The sequence below is a fragment of the Chanos chanos genome, chromosome 3, assembly GCF_902362185.1.
Source record: "Chanos chanos chromosome 3, fChaCha1.1, whole genome shotgun sequence".
NCBI classification, from domain to species: domain Eukaryota; kingdom Metazoa; phylum Chordata; class Actinopteri; order Gonorynchiformes; family Chanidae; genus Chanos; species Chanos chanos.
In genome coordinates, this window is record NC_044497.1 from 53,179,282 (window position 1) to 53,201,301 (window position 22,020).

General features: G+C 40.0%; 2 protein-coding genes across 2 annotated transcripts; both read right to left on the reverse strand.

The window, feature by feature from the left end:
• Positions 1 to 909: 909 nt before the first annotated feature.
• LOC115807184 (poly(ADP-ribose) glycohydrolase-like) lies at positions 910 to 5,994 on the reverse strand. The gene is made up of 12 exons (XM_030768056.1): positions 5,932 to 5,994; positions 5,757 to 5,843; positions 5,369 to 5,529; positions 4,840 to 4,919; positions 4,553 to 4,619; positions 4,376 to 4,451; positions 3,833 to 3,980; positions 3,627 to 3,705; positions 2,794 to 2,902; positions 2,169 to 2,274; positions 1,881 to 2,009; positions 910 to 914 (listed from the first exon to the last, which is right to left on the reverse strand). Exons 1-12 carry the CDS (start codon positions 5,992 to 5,994, stop codon positions 910 to 912), a joined length of 1,110 nt encoding a protein of 369 aa, XP_030623916.1.
• Positions 5,995 to 6,686: 692 nt separating this feature from the next.
• Positions 6,687 to 16,132, reverse strand: LOC115807185 (poly(ADP-ribose) glycohydrolase-like). Its single transcript, XM_030768058.1, has 14 exons — positions 16,115 to 16,132; positions 15,763 to 15,849; positions 15,454 to 15,623; positions 15,117 to 15,190; positions 14,804 to 14,876; positions 14,609 to 14,684; positions 14,167 to 14,314; positions 13,938 to 14,016; positions 13,524 to 13,632; positions 13,168 to 13,276; positions 12,486 to 12,614; positions 7,283 to 7,623; positions 6,972 to 7,162; positions 6,687 to 6,816 (listed from the first exon to the last, which is right to left on the reverse strand). Exons 1-14 carry the CDS (start codon positions 16,130 to 16,132, stop codon positions 6,687 to 6,689), a joined length of 1,734 nt encoding a protein of 577 aa, XP_030623918.1.
• Positions 16,133 to 22,020: the final 5,888 nt, after the last annotated feature.

Genomic DNA, 22,020 nt, shown 5'->3' on the forward strand with positions numbered 1-22,020 from the left:
CTCCACTTACCGTTATCCCAACTTTAGTCCAATAGCTCCCCCACTGGTCTGTGACCAAAAGGAACGAAAAGGACTAAAAAGAAGGAAGAACGAAACCTCCTGCCCTTTGACCCTTTCCCTCACCTCCCCCTGTCCCTCTGTGCCAAAATACCACAACCTTTCAGGAGATTACTTGGATGGACAGATAACCGAGACAAAAGCCCGTAATTTTTATTTCGGCTTTGAAATTTATGAATGGCAGACAGAGGCCAAGCAGCAGGTGGAGCGGATCTCTTCAGGACTTAAGTGAAAGGATTTATTTATTTATTTTCATAGAGTTACATATTTGTTCCAATCTATTACTTTACTCCATTCAATAAAGTTATCTCAGTTTCAGTGTTTGTTTTTATTCTGTTGTGTCTGGCTTCCTTCAGAGGAAAAAAAAAAGAGAAAGAAACAGTATCACTTGTCATTTCTACAGAATAGCCTACTTTATAGAGACACCCACTGTGGGTGATGGGATCTACAATACACTTGAGAATCCTCCAGATCCTTTACAAAGATAAGCAAAAAGCATAGGGTATACATTACAGGTCCAGACCGACATGATAATCATCACACATTTACCGCTTTAAAGGTTTAGCAGAATCAATCAAAACAAAGTTTCTTGTCAAATTACAGATTTGTTTTCAAGTACAAATGTCTTCGCTCATTACACAACTGTTAAGACCTCACCCTACATGAGTCCATAAGGCTGGTGAACATATCAAGTGACTCTCAAAGTCCTTCCTTTGGTGTAGTGTTCGGTAAGGGAGAACAGGGTAAAATGAGTGGCTTTGTTAGATAAGCCAAACATGAGAAAAATCTCTAAGCAACCATAAACGAATTAAATCACATGACAGCGTTTTTAGGAAGAAGCAACCATTTCATTCAATCTACGATGAAGGAGAGCACATGGAGAATATGGTCCGTGATTTATGTCCAAAAATGTCATTTTGTTCTCTTTACAAGCGAAATCCACTGAGGTCTAGAATGACAATGATTTTAGGAAAACAGAAGCTGGAGTAATTTCAGATAAATGACAGTTTGGTTTTGTGCTTATGATGTGAGAGCCAAAGAAGTATCTTTACATCTTTTAACATCTTTAGCTTTATCACTGAACATCAGCAGCACCTTAAGTTTAGTGCGGTAGAACAGTACAGCAAAAACATCTACTATAACATGACGTATAACACGACAATGTGTATGTTGCTTTACTGAAAAGCATGGAGAGTTCAAAACAGGAAGCAGGCGTAAAGCTATAGGTATTCTGTAGGCTCTCCTTCACGTGACGTCAAAGAGATACCTGACTTTTGAATGCCAAAGATTAGTTCCGACACCAGAGCGCTTTACAGAAGCGATTCACGTGTCTGTTTTGCTTCGGTCCTAGCGATGATAAATCTGTACAGATCTCCAGCTGTTTGGTGTTTACAGTAGTCCCTCAACAGACTGAACAAATGGCCTGTGGGGGGGGGGAGAGTTACATTAAAGTTCAGGGGGTAATAAATATCTCAGAAATCAGCCTTGTCATATACATTTGATTAAATGGAAAAAGTGCAGGCATGCAGCCCAAATAATGCGTTTGCTTTTCCTGCTAGATTTTGATCGCCAGACATTTTGTTCCAACTCAGTAAATACAACCACCAACTGAACTTTTAATACGCTGCATCAATAAGAATTTTTTAAAAAATATCATGTTTCATATTTTTAATGTAAGCGTTCTTTTATAAAATATCATGTTTGTGATGAAACAGGGCAGTGTTTGGAGGGTGTTATTAAAATTCCTCTCCATTATTATGATAAAACCTGCAAGAACATGAACCAAAGTTGGTAGAAAGTGATGAAATAAGTTTCTGTCTTACCAACTGTGACTCTGTGATCAGTCAGATGTTGGTGCATTTTTCGGATCTGCTCCGCTTGATTGCGGTTCCCAAACGTGAAGTAGGCCAAATCTCTCTTCACCACAGCAGCCGCCATCATCTGGATTAGAGCTACAAACGAACAGACAAACACATCAGATAAAAGGCTCCTTCCCCGGAAAAATGGATCCTAGACTGGGGGCCCATTTCTTGGATCTAGACCATGAAGCCCAGGTGGCTTAGACTATGTTCATCTCTGCAATATCACACATTCATTTGGTGGTTCATTACCTTTGAGTTTGTAGTCACCATTGAAGGCCCCACAGCCCCAATTGCCTGTTGCGATGGAGGGAAGGTAGTCAGGATGAACGTCATTTTCTCTGAACCCACAGTAAGCCTGTCACAATGACAACCAATTAACCATGGAGGGAAAACTTTGATTTGCTTAACGCAGTGTGATGATCCTGGCGATGCTGGGTGTTCAGGGTTGTGGTCAGGGAGACTGGTCCCTGCTCCGGACCATCAGGGTGGTGTGAGGAGAAGACACAGGGCAGCACACAGTCGTGCGGCATGAACTGATACAGACGGGGACTTGGGGCAGCTTAGCAACAGCTCTTTATTTGGGGGCACGGACGGATAAGGAAACTACCATAGGAATGTCTCCTTCCCACACACACACACACACACACACACACACACACACACACACACACAACGTGCACGCTGCAGGGTTCCTATACTGTTCAGTCACCCTCACGCCACATCATTATGCTCATTACAATAAAAAACACAAACTTTATATTCTCTGGGTTTCTGCCACAGTGTTGTTTTGTTGTCATAGAAATTTAGCTTCGTTCCAATTTTCCCCCCGAATACTTGGATAGATTTTACAGATTTAGCAGACGAAGAAACCCACCTTGTTAAGCTCACGTTTTATAGAGCCCTCATTGTATTGGTCTGTGTGGTTTTTGAAGTGCAGAGCATCAATAGCAATGATTTGTCGACGTCTCCTCCTCCACTCATCCCTACGTAGACAAAGGTTTGGCACAAAATCAAAACAAAAGTTTCAAGTTTCAGGTTTTCAAGTTTCAAGTTTATTTAGAGCCCAATATCACTGTTTATAGTGTCAAAGGGCTTTACAGGCCACAACAGTCAAAATCAAAACAAGAAGTCACCCCCTGACTTAATCCTCATGGTGGGCAAGAAAAAACTCCCCAAAAACCTAAAAGGGAAATGGGAAAATGGGAGAAATCTTGAGAAGGACCACAGTGAGAGGAGACCCCTTCTTGGCCAGACAGGTGTGCAACAGAAGCCGACCAGGCAGGCAGTTACAATTGCAAATAAATTAGAGCATGAACAAAGGGGATGGCGATGCTGACAGGAGGCTGACAGGGGGACGAAAGATGATAACACCTGGATGGATCGGTCCAGAGGGCAGCCTCATCACATGTTTAGGACAAGAACAGCAGGACAAATGATTACTTTACAAATGACAGATTCATGGTAAGTGTCACCTCTCTGATTTAACGGTTAGTTGGCCCAACATTTTCTAACAATATACTGTGGAAAAAAACAAAAAACAAAACCATTTTCTTACTACCTGGAGCAATAGGATGGGAAGTACAAGTGGTTTTGTTTCTTTTAAAACTGCATTTCCATTTAATTCACTGGGAACTTGAAAAATTCTACAGCAACAGAAAAAAAACAACAACAAAATTCTCTCATAAAACAATACAATAAATTCATTACCTTTCGCTTTCATCACTGTATGGACCCCTCCATTCAAAGGCATCACTATAGCCAGAGTAGCAGCTGTATATCTGGGCCCCTGAACAGGTGGACAGCAGAAAGTGGGGGTAAAACATCTTGCACAGTGAGGTCATTGTATGTAAGTAAGCTCCCTTCTACAGCCTGTCGAAGGGAACAAAATCTCTCTGTATAACTGAAAGGGCTACCAGTGATTTTGAGGCATTCGTTGTCATTCAGCTTCTCAGTGAAGAGTCTGGAGACAATCAGTTCAGGGTTCATGAGGAAAAGGATCTCTTCTTGGACCAAACCCTTCCCAAGCACCCCGCCACCTACAAACTTAGAGGCGAAGTCCACCTGCCCAAAAACAATTTGTTTACACAAATATAAATCGAATTTATGCAATACTAAACAATGAGCGCAAAGTGATCAGCATACATTCTGTGTAATCCACCAACATCCTCACACTTCAAACACAGCGAAACAAACCAGTTCATAAAAGATGATTCATTTTATTAATACACTTTCAAATTGAATTGTATTAATACACTTTCAAGGGAATAATCTTATGAAAACATGACATTTTTGTTCATTTTTAAAGGAAAATTACTGCGCAGAAAACGGTTGCGTGAACATTTGCACATAAAATGAGTTATTTGAAGGCATTTTATACGCTCGCTGCACGTGAGGAAATGAGTGTGAGTTTTTTAACATTGTTAACTAAAGTAAACTAAGTAAACAGGTGAACTAACCTGAAGCATGCCGTCACCTTCTCTCTCAATGGAGCCGTCAGGAGAGATGTATAGTCTTGTGAGCTCATCTTTTTCCCTAGGTATCACAAAGCAAGGAGTTAGCTACCAACAATGTAGACACAACACCCAACATCCAGGAGACCAACCACTGCCTAGACTGAACGGTTTTACTCTTACTCTCTCCAGTTAGGGGGGTCTGCCAGGCAACGTCTCTCAAAAGTCACGAGACCTTTCAAATTTGCGTCTACAAAGAAAAAAAAACAGGATCACTTAATTTATAACACTTATAACCAACCAGAAATTAAATAAAGGGCAAAGGACTTTAATTAGTTTTCATCATCTTTGATTTATTAAGAATTTTTTTCTGTGTGTTCACATATATTTGTATTTTCATGTTTAGAATATTTAATACACACAGGGATCAGCATCTAGCATATAGATTATCAAAGGATGGAGAACATTACCTGGAGCTGTCACAGTACTGAAGTAGTGGAAGATGGCTCTCAGCTTCTCTGTCTTTTGCTTTGAAGCATTTCCAAACAGGCTACAGGATTAAGAGGACAACATTAAAAAATACCCATGCTTAATATAATGGATAACACATATGACACTTCATAAGACTGTTTTATTCATCTTAAAATGCATTTTCAGAAGTGCGTCAGTATACACTGGGATGGATTCAGTTTTAAAAAAATAGCTTCAGTGTTTTTCAGTTCTAGAACCGGGAACCAACGGTTCTACGTTTTTCTTCGCTGTGTATTAGCCTTTGCACGGAATTCCAGAACTGGAACTGGGGCACTTCACAAAACTATTTAATCTTAAACGTGTATTTTCTTCCATGCATTAGTACATGTTGTAAAAGAACTCGGTGAAATCAATCTGACCGAAAACAGTTTGCCTTTAGCCTGTTAGCCTTTAAATGGAATCTCAGAACTGGAACTGGGAAACTCTGACAGTGGGTGTGGTTGACTGACAGGCTGAGCAGCGACAGACCTGCTAAAGTTGATGGTGGGGAAATTCGAATACTCAGAGTTTGGCTGAGTGCTGTTCCTATGAGGGAAAGTGCAGAAGAAGGCATTGGCCAGCAGGCAAGAAATCTGGACCTGAGAGAGGGTTATGGAGTGGTTCCGATTCTGTCTCAACAGAGGAATGGCCTGAAGACACAAAATAGATGAACAGAGCACAACAGTGTTGTGGTAACTAAAGGCTTAACTAGAGACAGTAACTAAAGGTTGTCTCCTTCATAATCATAAATGAATTAGAAAGTTAGAGTAACATTTCAACTTTGTGGTAATTCTAGTATGTGATTCTTCTGTATTCTTCCGTACCATTGATTACAGATTTATTAATGCATTAAATAAAAACCCCATTTGTGACTTACCTTCTTTATTAAATTAGGCAGTTCTAATGCCAATGTAGCCATTCGTCTGATGATCTCAGGGAAGTTATTCTCATGTTTTGCTAGACTCTGTCAGTTCAAAAGGGTGGACAAATATGTTGAATAAAACACAAACTTTCACTGTCATTCACATTCATATTACTAATCATTTACTTACCCCAACATAGACTTCAAGGGCATCGAAGTTCCACTCGTTTTTGTAGCGATAATTATACGACATTATGGCATCCTGAAAAGGAAATGGACATGGTATATATGCATAAGTTTCATAGTTCTTTGTTTGTTCGCTTATTCTGGAAAAAAAAAAATCATTTAATCACAGCATCGTACCTTAACATCTTCGATTGTTTTCCCTTTTTTCGCCAGTTTCCCTAGCGCTCTGCCTATGCTCTCCCAGCGAGGGGCTCTGTCTCTTTCTCTGGGCTAAACACAGTAGGAATCACAAGGCATTTATGTATTGTTCAAAAACATTCTCATACACAGCCCAGTCTGGAAAATGAGAACCAGAATACGACTGCATTGTTGACGATGACACTTACAAAGAGGTGCGGTAACTTCACGTGGTTCCCATCCAGTTTCTGGTGCTCCGCGTGAGGCTCCAGTTTTTGGTAATAGCAGAAAATAGATGTCTGTGAAAATAAGTGAGAGCAAAGTTTGACCGTGTAATCATGATCAGAAATGTCCAAAAATAAGCATCTAAAAGCTCTGTGGCATACATGATTATCGTGTACTTAGTTCAGAAAAACTGGAATGCCTCTTGATGAGTTTTTTTTCTTCATATCTGAAGCATTTGGAAAACAGTACTGAATCCAGTTTCAGTTATTTGTGGCGGGAATCTTACACTTATCAACACTGTGTGATCCAGACTAGGAGTCAGCGGGTCCAGTTGCATATGGCAGTAGAGTGCTCTCTTTAAGTCGTCCAGGCGACAGACACTTTGTGGCCCTTTGTTGGCCCACCTCTCTGTGGCTTCCTCTCCTTTGAACTGCCCAGCTGGTGTCGAGCTTCCCCCCATTCTCCAGCTATCAGCTGTTTTGTCCCCCTGTGAATATATGAAAATACAGCAGTTTACATTTGCTAGAATATTGCTTGATACCCAAGAAACTTGGAGAAGCGAAGCCAGTGTCAAGTGTAAGTAGTAGGTGCCTTACATTTCTTGACACAGAACGGTCAGGACTGGGAGGCGCAGGGTCTGACTGCATGTGCAAGGAGGAGGCGTTCTTTGGATTGGAGGGGAAATTAGACTTTGTCTCATCTCCAACATCTACTAATCTCCCAACTGGACAAGAGGTTGACTCCTTAGAGGAGTGGCCGGTGTTCCGTCCTGTGGAATCCTCTCCTATGTACTGCCAAACAGGAGTCGAACAGTTAGCAGCTGTTTTGGCCCCCTGTGAACATATGAAAATACAGCAGTCTACACTTTTTAAAATATCAATGTTTTTCGTCTTGATATCTGACACATTCAGTAAAGTGAATCCAGTTTTGTGTGTTAATTATCAGGGTCTTACGTTTATAGACGCAGCGCGTTTCGGACTAGGAGGCAGGTTGTCCAGGGGTTTGTGACAAAAGAACGCAGTCTGCAGACAGGGGAAGGACTGGGACCTTTTCTTTGTTCTCTTAAAATAATAAACAATCTTTTCGAAAGATTTATTGATCTTGAGCTTGAGGCCTTTGTCAAATTCCACTTCACACTCTGGGCATTGGTGGGATTTAGCGTTTCCCCACTTTTTCTCAATACAGGTTTTGCAGAAGTTGTGTCCACATGGAGTAGAGACTGGATCCACAAAAAAACTGTGGCAGATCGGACAATGGAGCTCCTCATGCAGGTAACTGCTGGAATGAGACATGTCTGGAGACAGAAGAACAACGATATCAAAATAAACAGCCTGTAAATTCAAACCGTTGGCCATATTATGAGAACAGATTAATTATTCAGCAATAATGTGTCGCTTAGGATGATAGATTAATGATTAAACTGAATATGTTTGAGTTAAAATTTTGTGTGTGTGTGTGTGTGTGTGTGTGTGAGTGCGTACATGCATGCACGCATGCACATTTTTGTATGTGTATGTGTGCTTTCATATAAACTGTTTATGCATGTTTATGTGCAAAATGGTAATCAATCAACCAACCAACCAATCAATCAATCAGTCAATCAATAAATTAAACAATCACTAAGAGTTTGATGGTCAGATTTATTTGTAACAGCTGAACAGTTAACAGTTGAGTTTGCAAAACCTATTGAATTTTGGGCAGAAGGATTTTTAGCATCATATTATTGCATTTACGGTAGGTTTGCTTGTTTGGATTGCCATGTTATATTTGTATGTCAAGGAGTCAAAACGTATTTCATTTTTTCATCTTTCATCTTATAAACCTAGTGTATAAACTGGGTTTATAAATGTTCAGAAGATTATCCAGTATCCCTAACAAAAGTGCATGTAAGATTAGATGAAACGGAGAAAAGTGAGAAAGAGGCTGGCGTTAGCTGTGGTACCTGGTACCAGAAGCGTTACGAACGGCCAGCTACGTCTTACTCCGAGGACTACCCCAAGCCTTTCCCCACTCTCTGATTGATTGATTGATTGATTGATTGATTGATTGATGAATGGATGGATGGATAGATCTCACATATTATGAATATGCTACAGTAAAACAACCATATCGTCGAGTTTCGGCGATTTCAGAAGCAGCCAAAGTCAAACATGCAGAATCACTCGCACTCACTCTCTGTCTCAGGGGTGAATTTCGCGGTAACTTTGAATTTGATCCGAACAAAACCCGCCCCCCAGTGCCAGTCAAGAAGGAAAGTGATATGAAAGAGTGCATGGCTGACAGAATGCCCTCACATCAGTGAGTAATTGATAGCATAGTTTTTAAATGTCATGTTGGCATGCACTCGTTCTGATCGAAGAATAAGCTGTGCCTTCACGGTTGGTGGCATCTGTAATAGTGTATTACAGCTGACCTGTGTATATTTAAAAAAAAAAAAGGGGTCTAGCTAAGGATGTCTTGTTTATTTACAATAACGTTTGTCTGTCACCCTTCAACAGTATCTGTAATAGTTTCTGTTCATGTCTGATATGCTGTTAATATTTGATTAGTAAAATGCGTTTACTTATCAGATATCAATGTTTATTCTGATATAAACGTCTACTGCGTGCAAGTCCTCAAACAATCTTTTAAGAATTGAAAAACTGCCCTGCCCCCTGTTCTACTTTGAAGGAACACACCACAAACGTACCGGAATGGTTAAGCTGCAATTACACAACAAATACGAAAGTAAAAGCTCGCTTTATACTCCGCTGTGACCACTTCATTTCTGATTTAAATAATTAAACATCGACGGAGGCGTATGGCACGACTTGGGCGTAAGTAAAAAGAACGCTCTCCCCTCTCCATATATACTGCAGTATACGGTTAGGTAGAACACCTGATATATCAAGTTTGGAGAATGGAGAGAAATGAGCCACAAAACACGGGAAAAGGAAAATCAAAGAAGACGCAGCATTTTTGATTTTGTATCACCCGAGTAACACGCGCGCCAGTGTAATCATTTTGTGCTGTTCTTACTTTTGTCAGCTGACTCTGTTTTTAATCCCTCTGTTCTCTTTCCACCTGTTAAACATTAGTCAAAGACACCAGAAGTCCCAAAGAGCACAAACATTTTGTCTTGTTGAGCCACTTCAATTGGATTAGTATTATTTCATCTTAGAATTGTTGACGGTGAAAATGACTCTTATGTTACCTGAATTTGATGAGTCTGTTCTACTTTTTGAAAACATATCAGCAGAAGTCAACAGGAACGGAATTCTCAGCAGCGACAGCTACAGAGACTGAAAGCTAAATGACTATCAAATCAACTCATGTTCATGGTATTCACTTCCTTGCTTTCACTTTCACTTTCACTCCTGGTCTAATCTACCACTCATTTATCATAAAGAGTCATCCACCAAGTCAGACCTAAAACACGAAGGGCTGCAAAAACTTAATTTTATACTGTTCTGAAACACACATTTTTTTTCTTGAACCATTGCACCACTGCAATGAGTCTCTTTTGTAGTTTATTGCCATTTTAAAGAAACTGTCTTTGTCTATCATATGCTATCTACAGGTTGACCTTTGACCTACCCTATCTGTTCTCATTTAAAAGGCAACAAGGAGTTACACATGGTACAAGACACAGTCTGCTCAGAGAAAACCACAGATAGAGCAGCCAAACAATAAACCATCGCACGGCTAGGGTCCGGGAGAGATTAGAAAGAGTGTCTGTATGTGAACTTCAGCATGTTTACCGAACATGAATGGACGGATTTTCTTGCCCTGTGCCTGTGACTGATCATGCGTGTCGATGGGAGTGATTCAAATTCCAAACACGCAGGATTATCATACGTTTTCTTAAGCAGTTTGTTGGCTGAATTATAGCTTAGCTGTCGTGTGTTAAAAACAGGAAAAAGTCAGCTAATATCTGTAACAACGGCACCTGCTGTTAAGGGCTGTAGGTCAACATGGATATTTGCAGAACCAGTTCAGTGTGTGTGTGAGGAAAAACATGCGGCAATGAAATCCTATCAAAGTCACATGACTGAAAATGGAATGCGTGTCGCTGGTAAATGGTGTTTGTTATTTGCTGAATGTAGCCTTCACACAGCCCAAGTTTATATATATATATTTTTTTTGATAAAGCTTTGTTTTGCATTTGTGAAGCATGATATATTTGCAAACTGCTGCATTTGTTCGACAGTCATGTTTTGGAATTTGCAAAATGCATTGTTTGGGAATTGTCGTTAGTGGGACAATTAAAAACAAAGGAAAGCGTAATGGTTTTGCCATTATTCCAGCCTTCTGGCTGGAGAGAGGACAGGTCTCGGAGCTTTGCTCCATATCATGTAGGATTCCAATTGATCCGTGACACTGGTGTGATGTAATGTTATATCCATTTGATCAGCAGTGCAGTGAAGATACTTATCACGATGTAATCAGCAGAAGACACTGCTGAACACTGTACCAATAAAGTACCAGAAGAGGGGTGTGTTTTCAGCCGTTTCTCCATTCTTCAACATCAAATTTAGACCACACAGAAAGTTTCATTTATGAATATCAGACAGAAACTAAAGAGCAAAGTGAGTTGATATCTCCAGGATTTCAACAAGTTGTCTTGTCAGTGTTGTAAACTCGCTACAGAGTATTAAATTACTTCATTCAATAACGTTATCTCATTTTCAGTGTGTATTTTATTAATCCACCTCCTGACTCTCTAAGAATAACAAATGACATAACTTTGACTGGAGCCCATGGCCTTTGACACAGAAGCCCATTCTGGGCTAAGGGACATACAGCAGCATTCAGAATCATTCACTTTGCACAGAGTCAATCTTATTACAAAGATGACCAAAAAAAAAAAAAAAACCCCAAAAAACTGACCTAAAACAAGAAAATAAGTACTGAGCTATATTTGAATGATTATGTGTAGTAAGCATTAGTCCTACTACGTAGATAAAGCAGAGGCAATCAAAACAAAATAAAAGAACGCTTACCGAGTTATCTTTCGATTCTCATAAGATCACTACAGTCATATGTCTATGATTAGTGTCTTATATAAAGTTTTCCGTTACGAGGGCAACACAGCAGACGTCACCAACGGAGCCCACAAGACTTCGTCAACATATTGGCGAGGATCTTCAACCATTCTCATATATAGACTCCTTTCAAATCTTTACTTTGGTCCCTTCTTGAGGAATACAAACGTTTGACTAAAATGACCGATCTAGTCCCAACACTATATTATTTACCTCGCTGTTCCTTTTTTTTTCTTCCATAAAAATGATTACCGTTATTTTACAATATGTACATAGTAGTGGTTATTCAGGACATACCACAGATACAGCTTTCACATCCAACACGTGATACACAAATTACACGCACTTTTCTAGAACTTCATCATTTTCAAAACCATTTTTCGAAAAGTGCAACATTCAGAACCAAAAAAAAAAAAAACCAACCGAGGTCTTTTCAGTCACGACTAAATACCTCATTGGCTGACTGTAAACCACACTGGATCTTTCTTTGACTTCAGTGATACCTGTCATTGAATACGACATTAGTTACTAAGATTACATTAAGGCTCCCTTATAAATGCTTCATAAATTTGCCATGCCTTACAGCCCTGATTTAGTCTTGGGAGTGTTACAAGCGATGAATGCGTACAGGTCTTCATGTGTATGGCGTTCACAGTAGTTCTTCAGTATCTTGTATAAGTGTCCTGTGGGAGGTGAGTATGTGAGTAAGATCAGAGATTAATGACACATCCATAATCAGCCAAACCTGTCATATGCAGTTCAATAAATGAAAAAAAAAACAAAAAAAAAAACCCAGAGGCACACAACCCAACTTATGTTTTACCATATTCTGCTTGGCTTGCATCACCAGACACTATTTATGACCTAAACTTGCAGATCAATTTGATGCTTTTCCCCCGAAATGACCTTAAAACATTAATAGCAACTCAAAGTATTGCCTGAGAAATGTGTCTTTTTATCTAATTCAATAACAGTAAATAAAGTTTTGTGGTAAAATAAAATTATGGGTGCTGCTGCTGCAGTCCGGTGGATGGCATTGCTAAAGTTTTAATGCTGATGTAAAAGTGTTCTCAAAATTCTCAAAAGCACCACAGTTTGGAGGAGAGTAATGAAAGAAATCTCTCTGCCTTACCAACTTTGATTTGGTGATTACTCAGATGTTGGTGCATTTTCCGGATCTCCTCTGCCAGGCGTCTGTCCCCAAAAGTGAAGTAGGCCAAATCTCTCTTCACCACCGCTGCAGCCATCATCTGGATTAGGGCTATAATAAACACAGACACAAAAGACAAATTACAATTCCACAGAAAACAGAATCTAGACTTGAGACTCAGTTCTTGAATCTGGACCCAGTGTTTTCAGAATAAGGCAACCCCAAAATCTGGTTCATCTAGTAAACATGAGAGCTGTACTCTTCTTCTGACTGTTCGTACTACGTGTGCAAGCTCATGTAGGAGCGGTTTTCAAAGAGGCCCCAAGATTCAGAGCACAAAAGTTATGATCAATAACAATACAAACAATTGTTGTCGTTCGGAAGTGACTGTTGCCATGTCATATATAAACAGCATTGATCTAGTCGCTGTGCGTGGTTTAATTTGTGTCTCACTGAAGTGATATTCACTTAATGGATCCAAAACTATAGTGAAAATGTGGATAAACTCAGTGGACTCTAGCTAAACTGATGCCAAACACGCCAAGGTGCCAACTTAACCCCATGCCCCAGTTCACTGTAATCTACCTATGACAATGTCTGGACATGTGGACGTTTGCCCCAGTTTCACATACATGTGATGATATATAAAACAGGAACAAGTTACCTTTAAGTTTGGGGTCACCATTGAAGGCCCCACACCCCCAGTTGCCTGTTGCGATGGCAGGAAGGTACTCAGAAGGAACCTTGTCATCTTCTTTGAACCCACAGTAAGCCTGCAATACAAATGGCAACAATGACAACAAATAAAATCACAGAAGAAAAGATTTGATTTGTTTAGCACAAGAAAAGAAAGACTAGGTTTGCTTCATGTAGGAGACACAAACTTTCCCACAATAGCAGAATTAGGTTGTCACGGAACTTTAGCTACATTAGAGTTTTACCAAAATAACTTGGGCAGATTTTTCAGATCTCCTATTCTCTTCATATATTTTACAGGTTTAGAAGACGAAAGAAACCCACCTTGTTAAGCTCACGTTTTATGCTCTCTTTGGTGTACTGTGCCCTTGGGTTTTTGAAGTGCACAGCATCAATAGCAATAATTTGTCGATGTCTTCTCCTCCACTTATCCCTATGAATACAAAGATTTGGCACAATATCCTCTTGACACACTTTGAGTCAGAGATGTTTCAGAAATGAACAGCAGGGTAAACTAGTTTTTCACAAAACCAGTTTCACAACAACTGTTACCTCATTGGTACGACACAGTTGGCATACAAATGTTCGCTGGTGCACTCTGGGAAAATCAGAGAACCATATTTCTTTATCGTCTGCTGCATAATGGTTTTTTTTTTTTTTTTTTTTGGGTTGTTTGTTTATTTTAAGACCTTTTTCCGTTCCATTCAATGGGAGCCTGAACACAAGGAAAATCATTACCTGCTGGTGTTGTCAGTGTATGGGCCTCTCCAATCAAATCTGTCACTATAGCCAGAATAGCAACTGTACTTCTGGGATCCTGGAATGATATGTAAAAGACCCCGGGGTTAAACTAAACCTCAAATTACGACCATATCAAATAAAAGAAAAATAAATCATTTTTTTTTTAGAGACTATGCTATAGTCTGACATGGAGACCATCATATTTCTGTATAACTGAAAAGGCTACCAGTGATTTTGAGGCATTCGTTGTCATTCAGCTTCTCAGTGAAGAGTCTGGAGACAATCAGTTCAGGGTTCATGAGGAAAAGGATCTCTTCTTGGACCAAACCCTTCCCAAGCACCCCGCCACCTACAAACTTAGAGGCAAAGTCCACCTGCCCAGAACAGGTAAACACAGAATTGACCCAAGTTTTTAAAGATCCAGTGACAGTATTAGTATTATTACTGTTATATTGATTATATTGACATTTGAGTAGACCTTTAATATGTACATAAGGACAAATTAACAAACATAAAACATTTTTTTTCAGTATGTCAATACAAAATCAATTGTTTCCTGCACTGATTTTCTAAAAATTAGAAGGGTCTGGATATTGTACGTGGAGAAATCTATAAGCGCATTTAAAGGTTTAAATAAAATAGCTATCACTCCCTATAGTTAAACTCGCCTGTAGCATGCCCTCGCCGTCTTTCTCAATGGAGCCTTCATGAGAGATGTAAAGTTTTGTCAGCATCTCTTTTTTGCTAGGAACCAGAAAACAAAGAGTGAAACAACAATTTCTTCTCAATGCCCCTGGAGAGTGAGAATTGGTCATACTGATAAATTTATCCAATTTAGTTATTGACAATTTAGTTATCCTTACTCTTTCCACTTTGGGAGATCACTGGGAGAAATGCAGCGTCTCTCAAAAGTCACGAGACCGTCTGGCACTGTTTCTACATAAAAAAAAAAAATAAAAAGATGCATCACTTACATCAAAATACAAATCATACAAATACATCGATTCATGACTAATTAATAAACAACCAATAGCAGGGTACATGACAAAGGTTTCATTATCATCTTGGATTTGTTCAAATATTTCCTTTCCAGCATGGTCTTGAGACGAGAAAAAAACAAAACAAGCTTAGATCTTATTTAATGAGATACACACTGATAAAGCAGTGTCTTTTTACCTGTCACAGTATTGAAGTAGTGGAGGATGGCTCTCAGCTTCTGTGTCTTTTGCTTTGAAGCATGTCCAAACAGGCTGTGGCAATAAGCAGACAACGTGAAGAAAACACCAAGGCTTAATGTAATGGAGAACACATGGGGGCACTTCACAAAACTATTTAATCTTAAACGTGCATTTTCCTCCATGCATTAGTACATGTTGTAAAAGAACTCGGTGAAATCAATCTGACTGAAAACAGTTTGCCTTTAGCCTGTTAGCCTTGAAATGGAATCTCAGAACTGGAACTGGGAAACTCTGACAGTGGGTGTGGTTGACTGACAGGCTGAGCAGCGACAGACCTGCTGAAGTTGATGGTGGGGAAATTCGAATACTCAGAGTTTGGCTGAGTGCTGTTTCTGCGAGGGAAAGTGCAGAAGAAGGCATTGGCCAGCAGACAAGAAATCTGGACCTGAGAGAGGGTTATGGAATGGTTCCGATTTTGTCTCAACAGAGGAATGGACTGAAGACACAAAATAGAGAGAAACAGAACACATTACAGCACTTTCTAACATTAGAATTCGATTCGTTTGTCTTTTGAAAAAGGTGTCTATTCTCTTTCTTAGATTAATTGTGCTTGAAGAGGAGTAAAACCACCTCTTTTCACTTACCTTCTCTATGGTTTTAGGCAACCTTAGAGCTAGCGTGGCAGTTCTGGCAATGATCTTAGAGAAGTTATTCTCCTCTCTTTGTAAACTCTGTCAGTTGAGAGAGTCAGACAAAATCATGTTCTTCTCACAGTAATGCTAAATAAAATAAGAATTGTCACTGTCACTTACATTTACATCACCAATAAAAATCACTTACCCTAACGTACGTCTCAAGGGCATCAAAGGACCACTCTTTTTTGTGAGAATGATTATACGATAGTATAGCATTCTACAAAGAAATTGGATACGTGATAAGTTTTACAGTTTTCTTCTGGCTTGTATGTTAAAAAAAAAAATAATGTTACCAATTCACAGTACCGTACCTCAACATCTCCGACGGAGGCTTTGCCTTTGGTCAGATCTTGCAGCGCTCTTGTTATGCTTTCCCAGCGAAAGCCTCGGTGTTTGTCAGGTTCAGGCTACAGCAAGTGTGAATTCATATGTACAAAAACAAAAGCATTTTCTAATACAGAGCTCAAGACAAAAAAAAAAAAAGAAAGAAAAAAAAAAAGCAGGAACAAAACACACTGGATTGTTGACATTGACACTTACAAAGATGTGCGGTAACTTCACATGGTGGTGATCTAACAGATGCGCCGTTTTATGAGGCTCTATTGCTCCCGAAGTGTTGAATCGAAGTGTCTGAAGCGAGAAGTGAGTAAGATATCTGATGTAGTCACAATTCAACATTTCACCATAATTTTTAATTTTGCTTCATGTTTATGGTAACCATGTATTTAGTTACTAGAAGCGTGTGTTGATGTTTAACCACACGGTATCCACTTGATTGACAGTCAGTCTAGTTTCGGGTGTTAATGGTATGAACCTTACGTGTATTAAAACAGTATGCCCCGGACGTGGGGTCAGGCTGTCCAGTTCCATGTGGCAGGATGGTAGTTTCTTTAGCGTCTCTTTCTCGGTCGCTGATGACCCACCTGACGTGGATACTGTGTCATTCAAAAACTTAGCGCACTTGGCACTCATATGTCCCTCCCCACTGCTGGACTGTTCAAATTGGTGCAAGCACGTTGAAACCCCATCGCTACTATTCCCACGGTACGGCTGAAAAAACACGAAAATATTCACCAAACTATTCAGTCTTGTAACATAAAACCTTAACTTCCCTTGAAGTCTTTTAGAAATGCTCTCACTCTGTTTGGCGGTTCGGAAGGATATTTTCTGTTCATCTTTTCTCCAAGGATGTAACTGATCTCAAACTTAAACACCCCTCCGCTTGACAATATATTTTTGCCCTGACACGAATGGGGAAGAAGATGAGAACACAAAACAGGGAAAATGTTAATTTCATGTCTATGCATAGCAAATGACCGATTCTGAAAACCTTATGTGCTCGTGGAGATATGCTAGGCTACATAGCTCTTGTTTTGCTTTCGATTTCGCCATTAGACATTCAGAAATACAGATTTGAAACTGATAATAGCTCAAACCGACAGAGGCTTAATCGAAACTCGTCTGGCAGTTGAAATATGACTGGCATTTTAGTTTAGAGGGAGCATACGATGAAGTATAATAAATTTACTCACTTGCTTTGCGTGATATTGTTGAAGAAGGGTTCTGAAGTTCAAAGTCTGCCTCGTCTCACCAAGTTAGTTTCGACCAAAACAGTCGCACATCGAATCTGAAAGTACATGCGTCCCGTGTAAAACATCAACTGGAAACCTGTTGACCATCCCTAAGTATCAGCCTTTTGCAGTCAGTCAGAAATGGAGTAAAGCTTAAAAAAGGAAAAAAAGCTACTCTTATAATAATATAGTTATCAGATAATAATCTAAAATCTAAGTAATTAAATGTTAAATTCAAATGCAACCATATATTCCTGTTAAAGTTCGACCTCGCACTAATGACATTGTATGTAGTTTATCATATCTGCTTCGTTTTAACCTGTCTACCTAGGAACTAACAATATGTAAACGCCAGTGTATGTCACGTGATTATTGATCTTCGTTATTTTAACCAGCAGAGGACACTGTTACTCTACCCTTTTATATCGTCTTCGTCTCGAATCTTCAGTTTGCTCTGACATTGCAGAAACCACCATGTAAAACTACATCAGGGCGATGAATTGTTAGTTTACTTTTATTTGAGGAGCAGGTTGCTTTTTGAACTCTTTTTACCCCATTATAGAAACGGTAACGTGGTACTTAGACTACGTTTTAGGTTTTAATAGTGTATTGTGTACGATTGCTGTCATTTTTTAAACAGTTTTTTAACCAGTTAAGTGCCAGTCGGGCGTTTACAAACAGCGTTTTCTCAACAGACCTGTGGTCACGGCCTCTTGAACATTTTCAGCAGGATACCACTGGAACAGAATTACCTCCAGCATTGCGAACAACAGCTCGTTTTAAATGTGAAAAGCTCTCCCTGTTTGAGTCAGATGGTCTTCCCAGAGGCCTTTTTTCCCCTCTTGTATCTTTCAGTCTGACCCATCACATGACTCACTGCTTGACTTGAGCCTCTATCTCATTATCCGTGCTGTTGCAGAAGACGTTGGCTATATTAACCCAGACCACACTGTAACAGCAGAACTCAAGAAAAAAAAATCCTCTTGCTTTAACAAGATTGCCCCCCCCCCCCTCCCCAATCCCTTTTATTTTCTTTAATCTCCTTTCAATAAAGAATTTTTATACGTTGATCAGGTCGCGATCTATTCTGACTTGATTTTATTTCCGTTCAGTGGATATGTAAGTTGAATGTCAACGTGTGCTCGCTCTACGTCTGTGTGTTGTCGTAGAACTGACATACTTTTTTTCCCAGAGCTTTTACTCTTTTCATGCTAATCAGGGCTTCTACGGTATGACTGGGAAGGTCATAATTTCCCCTTATGTTGTCATTGCAATAGATGATGTGCATGTCAGTGTCTGTCTACGTTACTCTAAATTACCCTGGCTCATACAATAAAGTCTCTTAGTTGCGAAGAGTATAAATACAGGAGAGCCTTTGTGTGGCTTTCGTTTAATTTTCTTCGTACCTTCATGTTAAAAATGAGCAACAGTGTGGAAGATTCGTGTTGTATAATAGAGTCTATGTACTAAAATGCTGTCATATCCATAGTCTTTTCCATTCAGTCTTCCACATTATTAAATGTTCCACAATAGCCTCATTATCTGAATGCGAACATGTTAACAGTGTGTTATGTTGTGGTGTAGATGGTATGACGGAGCAAGGGTGGAGGGTTAGCGCTCTCATTCCGAACAACGCAGCTCCTGCTGCTCTGCTGTCGACTGTTATTGTCGGTCAACCACTTCCCAGGAATGTTCCTCTTCAGCCCAGGGAGAAGTCACTACAATGGAATGCAGAGCGCCCCAGTGAAAAACAATGTTGACTTAAAAAGGCCAGAAAATAAAATTGAACTAAACCGACATTTGATACTGCCCGTGTGTGTATGTGATTGCTCAATAGGTGTGTATTTCTCATTAACTGAAGCTGAAGATCGGTGTTTTGTTTTGTTTTGGGGTTTTTTTTTTAAGATCAAACATAACTGCATTTTAAAGTCTAAATTTAAATAAAAATCCTAAGTCTTTTACATGCAGCAACAGAAACAAGATCTCATACTTAGTGTGAGGTTTGAATTTGGTTGCACAATTGCGGGTGAGGGGTGGGGGGGTGAGGGGGAGGGAGGGTGATGGTGGTGGCTTTTTTTTTTTCATCTGTGAGCTTGCTCTTTGTTTCCATCCTTTACTTATCCAATAGGAGCACAAAGACATGCAGGCTGGCTGTCAGAGGCAAGCTACCTCCCAAACTGTTGTTATGGTTGTGCAGTAGCTGGAGGTCAGATTGATGCAGCACTGGACTGCTGTGCTAAGCCTCATCGTACGATTTCACAGTACTTGTAGGGATCAATCGCAGAGTACTGTTTGACCCTGATGTGGTGAGCTATGTGCTTGCCACTTTGTGGATAGAGAGAGTGTGGTTGGGGCAGGGGGGGGGGGGGGGGGGGGGGGGGGCTCTGTCCTATGACATTGTTAAATGACTGCAGTAGATTGGAATGGGGAGGAGAGGGGGATGCGGCAGGTCGTGGGGGAGGGGTAGCAGTGGGAGGTGGCATTGACATCGATAGCGAGGAGAAAGATGAAAAAAAAAAAGGCAAAGAATCTCAGCACCTGTTTCCAGGGCAACAGGGAGCTGCTGAGCATAAGTCCGACTTACTTTTTTTTTTTTTCCCCTTTGCTGCACTGGCCTCATGCAGTGATGCAGACACTTCAACTGACTCACTCTCTCTCTCTCTCTCTCTCTCTCTCTCGCAGACACACACACACACACACAGACACAGAGGGAGAGAGAGAGAAAGAGCGAGAAAGAGAGAGAGAGAGAGAGAGAGAGAGCGAGAGAGAGAGAGAGAGAGAGAGAGAGAGAGAGAGAGAGAGAGAGAGAGAAAGAGCGAGAAAGAGAGAGAGAGAGAGAGAGACAAAGGCATCCAAAAACTGTGTTGCATATTTTCTTTGCAGTATTTTGGAAAGAGCCTGAATGTATAACCACATTAAAACAGATTCCACCCTCTATCCTTATTCCATGTACTCCTCTAAAATTGAAGAGATTTGATAAGAGCTTTAAAAAAAAAAAAGAAAAAGAAAAAGAGAGAAAAATGAAGGTGTTTTATTCTTTGTGACCTGTAGTAAATGGTTTTCCTCTCAGCACCTTGTCGACTGCTTTTCTTTGTCCCTGGCTTTCTGACAAAGAATCCCTACAGCACTTGCCTTACCCAAACCTCGAGAGTGCTGCTCAGCCAAGCTCATCAGGACTGCAGATCTATTGTTCTTTTCTCTGCAGCTTCAGTCTAGCTTCAGTGCTCTCCCTCTCTCCCTCTCTCCCTCTCTCTCTTTCTCTCTCGCTCTCCCTATCTCTCTCTCCCTCCCTCCCTCCCTCCCTCCCTCTCTCTCTCTCTCTCTCTCTCTCTACCTCTTGCTGTTGGATAATTCCCATGATATGTTTTTGCCACCAGCGTAGACCATACCATGTGGAAGAGGTGGAGAAAGAGGGGAGAATGCAATTTTTTTTTCTCATCTGAATGTTCCTGACATCCGTTGCTCATTAATGCTCGGAATTCATTCGAATAATGGCAATATCAACATTAACCTCGTGACAAAAACATTAAAATGCTATTATCATCATCAAGTCAATTATCATCTCCCCTCCTGAAACCTCTCTAGTTTTGCATCCCGTTCCCTCTTGGCACGCTAAACTGTGTGTTTTATTGACTTAATGTCTTAAGGACAGTTCTTTTCCCCTTTTTTTCTGCAGAGATGGCAATGCCCTCTGATTTCTTAACAAGACACCACGAGGAAGGAATATCAATTACAGAACATCACCACAGTGAGGTATACACAAAGGAAAAGTCCAGAATAATTGGCTTATTATTATTCATTTTGTACACTTATGTGTTATTCCGTATGCTATTTTTGACATTCATCAGATCACATAATATACACATTTGATATAGGCGGACGTAGGTGGATGAAAATTCTAAACTAATGTGTTTGTAACTATCATGGTATTCCCAGAATTGAATTTAACGCCTCTGTTGTCTAAGACAGCAGTGTTTGTAGTGCTCTGAGTGTTTGTAAATTGCAGAATAGCATGTCCCAACTGTTCAGCCCAAGCCTGACTCCAGGCCTTTTTCCCTGTGATCTACGGTTGGTTTGTTGAGGACAATGCTGGTGTAGTTCCACCTTGTCAGTCAGGTAAACAGTTTTACACTGATCACATGTTTATCTCTCGTGGATTTGAAATACCAGTCGCCTTTTCTGTAGAAAACCAATTCATATTCCACTATACTCACCTTACTTTGATCTTTGGTCTCTGTACTTTAGCCTCAATACTGATGAAGACCACTGGGTCATGTAGGTCAGTGACACGACTGTATTTCCCAGGGGTCAGCTCTAAGACCTCGTATGCCTTGGAAATTGTTTACTGATGCCCTCGTTTTTTAAATATGTGTTCATACTGAGATTCTTAGTGTGACATCTCTTTGTGACATTTTCATGTCCTGCACAAAGTATGTGTAGTCCCAAATATTATAACATAATTACTTCTGTTTCTTAATTTAATGTTTAAAATATGGCTTAAGGTTATGTATGGGATCATTTAAACAGGGCTTTAATTACGAATCATTTACAAAAATTGGCAGAACACTGTAGCATTGTCACATGCATGTTTAGGTTGTGTTTGAATGCATTTTCAGTTATAGAAAGTACATGAGTA